General features: G+C 30.7%; 2 protein-coding genes across 2 annotated transcripts in view; both read right to left on the bottom strand.

The window, feature by feature from the left end:
• The window catches only part of LOC105458282 (multidrug resistance-associated protein 4-like), a gene marked incomplete at its 3' end in the record, with an annotated part of 22,234 nt that extends 18,853 nt beyond the window's left edge, over positions 1–3,381 (bottom strand). Inside the window, exons 1-2 of the mRNA XM_011703453.1 lie at positions 3,149–3,381; positions 2,065–2,175 (exon numbers count right to left, since the gene is read on the bottom strand). Coding sequence (XP_011701755.1) covers positions 2,065–2,175; positions 3,149–3,222 — 185 coding nt within the window. The remainder of the gene's footprint in view (positions 1–2,064; positions 2,176–3,148) is intronic.
• Positions 3,382–5,432: 2,051 nt separating this feature from the next.
• The window catches only part of LOC105458281 (multidrug resistance-associated protein 4-like), a 12,924-nt gene continuing 10,079 nt past the window's right edge, over positions 5,433–8,277 (bottom strand). Inside the window, exons 12-16 of the mRNA XM_011703451.1 lie at positions 7,912–8,151; positions 7,385–7,647; positions 6,874–7,313; positions 6,158–6,287; positions 5,433–5,664 (exon numbers count right to left, since the gene is read on the bottom strand). Of these exons, the coding sequence (XP_011701753.1) occupies positions 5,458–5,664; positions 6,158–6,287; positions 6,874–7,313; positions 7,385–7,647; positions 7,912–8,151 (1,280 nt within the window). The 3' untranslated portion in view covers positions 5,433–5,457. The remainder of the gene's footprint in view (positions 5,665–6,157; positions 6,288–6,873; positions 7,314–7,384; positions 7,648–7,911; positions 8,152–8,277) is intronic.

Genomic DNA, 8,277 nt, shown 5'->3' with positions numbered 1-8,277 from the left:
AAGTCGGATGCAATGCAACCATTTATATTACAAGCATTGAATAAATCTGAAGTACTTATAATTACTTTAGTTAATATAATAAAATACAGTACAAGAACACAATTTAACAAACAGTGTTAATGTAAAATATAATTAATAAATTATAAATTATAAAAACTTTTTAATTACGACTTTCCAGTTTCAACTTTTAAAAGTAAGACAACAGATATAAAATATTTTGGATATCATAAAAATTTTTTTTTTACTTATTATTGTAACTAATAAAAGCTGTTGTTTTCTATTTGACTGATTCTTTTCCATTTTCACACGTGAACATATCTTACATGTTGATTCCAACGATTCCGTAGCTGTGTAACACAATCATTATTTAATTAATTAAAGCTGTTTTTCCGATTTAAAATCTTTCGAAAACTTTTTTCTTTTCCTAGGAAAAATTTGGAGCAGCACCAAATTATTCCGTAATTAATATTACCTTTCGATAGAGAAGGGAGCTGCAGGCGACGCGTATCCTCATACCGATCTGCTGCGATTGCATTATTGCATGTTGCAACATCATAGATGAGATAACATTCAAAATGAACAAGGATGCAGCATAGATCAGCACCTCGTTCATTTCTGTTTTGTTCTTCACGGTGAAATCTCTGGCAAAGTAATCGATGATCCAACTTATAAAAATCGGTATTACCACGCGCACTACACTGCACTGAAAACAAAATCGTTGATATCTTTATGATTCCAATATTGAAATTTCGTAATTCCTTATGAATCTAATGGATTTAAGAAGAGAAAGAGGAAAAGAGGGATAGAGAGAGAGGAAGAAATTCCAGACTAACAAATTTTCCTTTATTGTTAGCTGAATCTATGAATTGAGAGGATTAACATCTAACAATAAATTTTTCTGTTATTTCTCTGTATGGGAATAATTTACAACACTTTTTTAAAATGACCAACACATTTAATTGATCTAGCAATAAGTAATATCGTAAGTATTTATTATGACATGGTGTTTCTACTTAACCCTAGACTACCACACTGGGTAAAATTGATCCAACCTACCTATTTTGTTGCATAACTTTAGTTTAAACGCATCGATTTGAAATTTTTTTTTTAATCTATTCGCCAGACAGTAAGAAAAGTAACTTAATGGATAGTAACATTTAAAGATCTTAAGGACATAAACAATTTGTAAATGCAAAAATGTGAATCAGCTTTTATATCTTTTCCAAAAAAGGCTGATTTTTCTTTTACATCGCAGCTTTTTTCAGAGACGAATAGAAAAAAGTAGAGCATAGTTTCTAAAAGAACATGAGTGGTATTTTCAAAAGAAAAATACCTCATATGGCTCTACATTAAAAAACATTTATTTGACCGAGTTAACTAGACTGATTGTCGAACTTTACGCGCAGCTGGAATAGCAGTACCAAGTGGAATGACGTAGCTTATAATGGAAGGTTGTAGAGGACACTTGTAAATTTTTTTCCTCCACATCGCGACCCCACATCTTCAACCCTGTCGGAATGGCACGCACTTCGAAAATGGTCCGGGTAAATTTTACCCAGGTGTGGTAGCCTAGAGTTATAAATATCAATATACCTGGATAAATATGCAGATTACAATTATGAAATATGGCAACCAAAAGGCGCTACAAATAGCTTTATATAACCTCGGATGAGCGTCCTTTTTCAGCGGCACTTTTTGTCCAGCTTCGCTCATGGTGTATTTCAATTTCTTTAATTTATCAAGCTCGCGATTCCAATATCTGGACAAAAAACTGCGTTAAAATTCTAAAAAAGGGCAGATTGATTTATTGGTAAATTTGATTTATTTTATTTCTTTCGTCTTCTAACGCATTCAGATTTTAAAGAATATCTAATGTAAAATAATAGAATAAAATTGATATTAATGAATACATATAAAATACATACCATAAATTTACCCTTATATTTAAAAAAATAATTAAGATTTGTTTATTACTTCGTATAGCAAATGTAAGAGACACGATTATTACAAACAATATTATAATGTATATTCGTAATTATACATATTTGTTTGTCTCCAACTCACTTCTCAAGATGATCGGTCAGTTTTTCGGATTCGTCTGCTTTAAGTGGTCGATAAATGTCAGATTCCTCCAAATCACGCTTAACACCTATCATAAATATTTCACGCATCCACCTATATGCAATTAATCGGTATATTACGACAATATAATGACTGAAGCAATGAATAATAGCAAAAGGTATTTTTTTTCTTCTATTTTTCTTCTATTCTTCTATTTTATATTCCCTTCATTATTTTCTTCTGTCTATCAATAATGACAAATATGCATGACATAAAGAATTAAAGGCTTTAAAGGTATTATAATACAAATTTCACAAACACATTATATATAAAGCCTCAAATAAAAAACATCAGTTATTCGCAAAGTGACCTAAACTAATTATCTGTTACATTAACCAGCATGATAAAGTTTGTAAAGATGTATTGCGAGAAATCAAAGAATCTGCAGAATAGGTACTTTGCACTAACACGCGTATTTTATATTCTAAATTTACATTAATGGTGTTGTATTAGAAAAACTTAAAAGCTAAATAGTACAAGCCTGAATAGTACAAGGAAAATAAATTAATGCCTTCTTACGTGATAATGACGATGCAATGTGATGCAATATGACATATATGTGCACCTGTGTGTGTAAGTGGATTAATCATACAATTATATAAAATGTTAGCTGATATCAAGAAAAAAAAAAATAGAAACATAGCTTAACATAAATTGCTTTAATTTTTTGAATAAAAAGACAAAATTATCATAATGCTTGACCATTTCTTTAAAATAAGTATAATGCGTAAAATATACAAGGTAAAAAGTAGCTAACGCAAGTAAAAATATTTTCTATTTTGAGGAAAAAAATACCTTTTATTTTCAAAAATATTTTTTTTATTGAAAAAATAGAATTTCATTTTTAAGAAGAAAATTTTTCTTTTTTAGGCAGCTCTTCTGTCTAAAAAAAGATAAATATTTCTTCCTTTTTTTGAGGAAATCAAAATTTTATTCTAAAAAATAAAGACATTTCATTTTTTTTTTACTCTTTTCTTTTGCCAAATATATTCTTAGACAACACAACACAATTTAAGTCTTAACAAACCAAAAGAATAGAGCACTGAAGATATTCGCGGTCTCCCTTGGGTTTTGCTTCATGTCGCTCGTGTCCTTATCCATGTTGAAGCACGGTCTTACAAAATCTAATGACACTTGAAGCAAAAAAAGTCGCAAACAATTAGCATTGTTCTTTTCCTCTTTTCCCCCTCCCTTTCTGATTCGTTTCTCTCTCTCTTAAATAGTGTCTCTTGAAACACGCTTTTCAATAGTCAACTTTACTGTAACCATCAGTAACTGTGACGCTGTTTTCCATATCGGCTTTTAAAAGTATTACTGATAATGTGAAACATTAACGATAACTCCCTCCCGCACAATGTATATATAACGCAATGTATATATATAACATATGCACTAAACAATGTAACTTTTTGTTTGTCTTTTCTTTTTTAACAACATTTCATACGTTTTTCTCTACTTAAAAATTTTTTTCTTTCTTTTTTAGCTTGATTATCAAAATACAATTTTATTTGTTATTGAATCTAATTATTTGAATAGTGATTATATAATAACTATATAGACAATTATATATTTTAACAGTAACATTATTATTTTAAACAACATTTAAGAATTTTTACTTGACAATGCATAAGAGATAAACGAATTATGGGCATTAGTAAAAAATTGATCTGTCTTCTCTTTTATTTTAATTAAAGTTTAAATTGAAAAACCTTTTTTTAATTAAACTGATTAAAAAAGAGGAGACAGATAAATTTTTTGTCAGTAATTAGATTTGCACATATAACTTTATTAGATTTAATATAGTAAATTTACAATAAATTGCATTTATTACGTTACAACGTGATGTCAGTAATATTATTATTGTTTTATAATATATAAATTTTTAAAATATTTAAAATTAACTTTTAAAAATAGATTGAATTTAAATGGCTCCATTAAATCATCTTATATATGCAAATCAATGCAGTTATTAATGCGTACGATGAAGGAATAATAAACAATCCTTTCATATGAATTATACAAACTATAATGATTACTTGAACAAACGTTTCGATCCCTGGTTTGGATCTTCTTTGATGTAATTACATAGATTTGTAACACTGCAACGGCCGCAATCTCTCCTCGACGTATCTTCAATGATTAAAATTCAAATTAGGCGAATGTCAGGTTCATAATCAACAATTTTTAAAAGAATTATAATATTATTTTAAACTGATTACCTACGTCAAATAAGCCAATTATAAATAAAGCGCTTACAGAGTCCGAAGAGAAATCAAGCGTGTTGAGAAGTAGGAGTTAGTAGGTTTATTAGTAAGTTGTCTCTTTATATGTATTATCTCAGGTGTTAATCATTTTTATTAAAACTTGTTTCTTCATCTAACATTTTAATGTTGTTCCAATTAAAATTGTGGTAACAACTGAGATAGTATACAGTGAAATCGGTGCAATTCTCTTACAATTAATGTTATTTTTGCGCTTGTCAATTCTGCTTTTTAAAAGTCTACGAGTCCAATATACGATGCATCGCAATTTATGCACTCTGTTTTATAAACAATATTAAAATGCAGAAAGAGTAACGAATCTTTATGTACCGTAATACATCTATTAATTTCTGAGAAAACTAATTTGAAATTTAAAATATTTTTAAAAAATTGTATAAACTTATCTGCTACAGTAGTACTATTGTATGGAATAGTGAAATAATTTTCCTTATGTTTTAACGAAGTATAAAAAAAATTCGAACAATAATTAAATTATTGAGTTAATGAAATTTAGAGAGCAGCTTTTTTCTAATGTTAGAAAATATTAGTTCTAGCGGATATCCATCGTCTAACAAAATTTTAAGAGTAAATGCCAAGTTTTTCTCGTAAAATTCCGAATGGAATAAGTAAAGCACTTTATCTGACGAATCAATAATTGGTATTTAATAATATTTTATTCTTGATCAATAATATTTTAATATGTGAATCTTACAATTAATTCTCAATTCAGGCGCGCATAATCGTCAGTCTTTAAAACGCAACTCCAAACTGAATAGTACATAATATCATAATTAAATTATCAAAGCAATCTAAATAATTAGACGATCATTGAGAATTTTTTTTAATCTTGTGAAAATAACTTATTACGACAAATATTATCTTACCAGAATAATAATAATAACAATGAAAAATTAAAAATATAATAATTTCTTTTGTAGTCTATATACGTATATAAAGGCGTAAAAAAAATAGAGGAGATATAAGAGATTTTTCACTTTTTTCTCGTGAATCACTACATATATATAAAATTTTTAATATATTTTCTTTTAATATAAGATTTTGTTGATAGAAGTATTTATAAATTGGACTGTTCTGCGATGATAGCGTCAATCTCGTTATCGGTATTTTGCACCGACAAGTTCAATTTACGATGATTCTTCTCGCAAGCTTTCTTCGCCTGTTGCAAAAGACTTTGCGCCATCTGAATACCCGTCTTCTCCACCATTTGTGAAAAATAACCGTTCGGTTTGTCGTGCAATAGCTCGTACGGGCAATCGAATTCCTGTTGGAGTGACAATTCTGATTATCAAATGCACAAATAGGAATTTCATTCTTAAAAAAATTACAAGATTTTCTTAGCTCTTTTTAAAACACGTATTGCTCAATTGAATACTGATTTTAAAGAAACCATGTTGCAAATTATAAAAGAAAATTATTTAGAAATCTCAAAATTTTTTTCGCTATATCACAACGTATACATATAATAACATTATTGATTTAATTTTTTTTATTCCGCCTTGAGAATTCTAATTATAGAAATTCAAACATGAAATATTTAATTGATGATAGTCATTCTTTGTTGTTATTATTTAAATGTATAAGCAATTTTTCTTTGTTATCAAAAATTAAATTTATAATGTAATTATTATAATTAATATTATTATAAAAGAAACAACTTAAATAGTTATAAAATTATATCTTTTAGTTGTGTTTTAATAAATGAAATCAATATTTTTCTTAACATATTGACGCTTTAGTAAAACGGAGAAGCCCACCACAATAGAACCGTTGTCCATAACGATAATCCGATCGCTGTCTATAATGGTATTCAAACGATGTGCTATTGTAATGACGGTGCATTCTTTAAAATTCTTCCTTATTGTATCCTGAATTAAGGCATCGGTGCTGGAAACAGAAACACAAATTTAGAATAAAACTGCAAATATGTTAAATTTAGAAATCGTGCATTTATGACAGCCTCCTACCGATACAAAGTATAGATTGCTATAGAAATCTGATCCAATTTAAGGTGAAAAAAATCTGTTTTATTTCCAAAATCTATTTATTACAATATGAATATTTATTATACCTCGGCATCGGTGCTAGAAGCAGAAACACAAATTTAAAGCAAAATTTGAAAATATACAAAATTCAGAAATCAGAATTTTCTATGATACGTAGAATACAGATCTATGCTAGAAATTTGAAAAGATCTGCTCTTTTTCTAAAATCTTGGAATAATAGCGACATAAATATTCATTGTATCTGCGGATACCATGTACTGCGGAGATATCAAATTATTACGGAAATTAATAATATGATAATTGAAAATTTTAATTGTGTACTCGTACATGAGTTTATTTATCCTATTATTATTTATCCTATATTATTTATCCTATTCATTATACACCGAACAAAAAGTCAAAATCGCACGTCATCATCAAATGATAATTAAATAAAATTCTACTACTAATGAATGGTCGAGACTTACCGCGAATCAATGTTAGCCGTGGCCTCATCGAGAACGAGCAAACGGTTGTTTCTCAAAATGGCCCTAGCCAGGCATATGAGCTGCCTCTGACCGACGCTAAAATTGTGACCACCGTAGAAGACATTGTGGTCCAACGCGACGTGGTTCAGCTCGACCTGCCGCAGCGCCTCCCACAGCTTCATGTCGTCGTACTGATTGAACGGATCCAGATTATAACGCAGACTCTCGGAGAAGAGCACCGGTTCCTGCGGTATAATGGAAATTTTGCAGCGCAGCTCGCTCAGGCCCACCGTGCTTGTGTCCCGACCGTCGATCTTAATCTCGCCCTCCAGACCTTCGTTGAACAGACGGAAGAGCGCCGTGATCAGGGAGGACTTGCCGGCGCCAGTGCGTCCCATTACTCCGACCTTCCAGCCGGGCTCGATGGCTACGTTCAGATTCTACGAAGCGCGACGGCGCGATAAAACGGGAAATACGTTCGAAAGGAATAAACAATCGGTGCTTAAATTACCTTTAAAACCAATGGGCCATCCCTATGGTACTTCATATTGACGTTCTTCAAGATCAGTTGTCCTTGAGACGGCCACGTGGACGGCGGCGGATTGCCCGAGGTAATGGGCTTCTCCTTGGGAAGATTCGTATACTGAAGAATCCTCTCCACGGAGGTCATCAGCGACATCGTCTCAATGGACTCTTTTATGCCGTACTGCACACAACTGACCAGGATCAACGATTGCGATATGGCTAGACCTACTTTGCTGTCGACCACGCTGCCTGCAGCATGAAGATCAGAGATGGAATTTGTAATATCTCGAAGATTTCTAGAGATTATCCAAATATATTTTCCAAAAGACTAATCATACGTAAAAATAAAGGCAAATACACTAAAGCTTAAATATAAAAAGATTATTTGTTTATTGATGTATCCATTAATTTTTCTGTGGCTTTCTACGTTTTTACGAAATCCTTAGAAAATCTCTGGATAAATATAAAACATATTTAAATTTCAATAAGAATTTTTTAAATAATTATAATTACCATTTTTATTTAACAGTATTAGAGAGAAGCAAATGCAAGCGAGGAACAGACACATGATTAGATTTGTAAAGGCACCGAAGGATGTCGAACACGTTAAAAAGAGGTACCATATGCCGCTGTGACGGTCTTGCAACACGTCGAATTGTTTTCGCATCATCTTCTCGATTCCAGCCCCACTGCTTCTGATCGTCGGCAGACCGTTCAGCGTGGCATTCACATGCGAAAACAACGGACTCTTCGCTGAAAATGTAAATTCAAAAACTCCTAGAATTTAGAGATTCTATATTCTAGAAAAAGAATTTAATAGTCCGAATTTGGTGTGACAAGAGAATCAGACAATCAAAAAATTTAGGAAGTTAAGTACCT

This window comes from Wasmannia auropunctata, unplaced genomic scaffold, assembly GCF_000956235.1.
Source record: "Wasmannia auropunctata unplaced genomic scaffold, wasmannia.A_1.0 LD334555.1, whole genome shotgun sequence".
NCBI lineage: Eukaryota > Metazoa > Arthropoda > Insecta > Hymenoptera > Formicidae > Wasmannia > Wasmannia auropunctata.
Note: the sequence above shows the minus strand (reverse complement) of the source record. Positions and strands in the feature narration are given on the sequence as shown.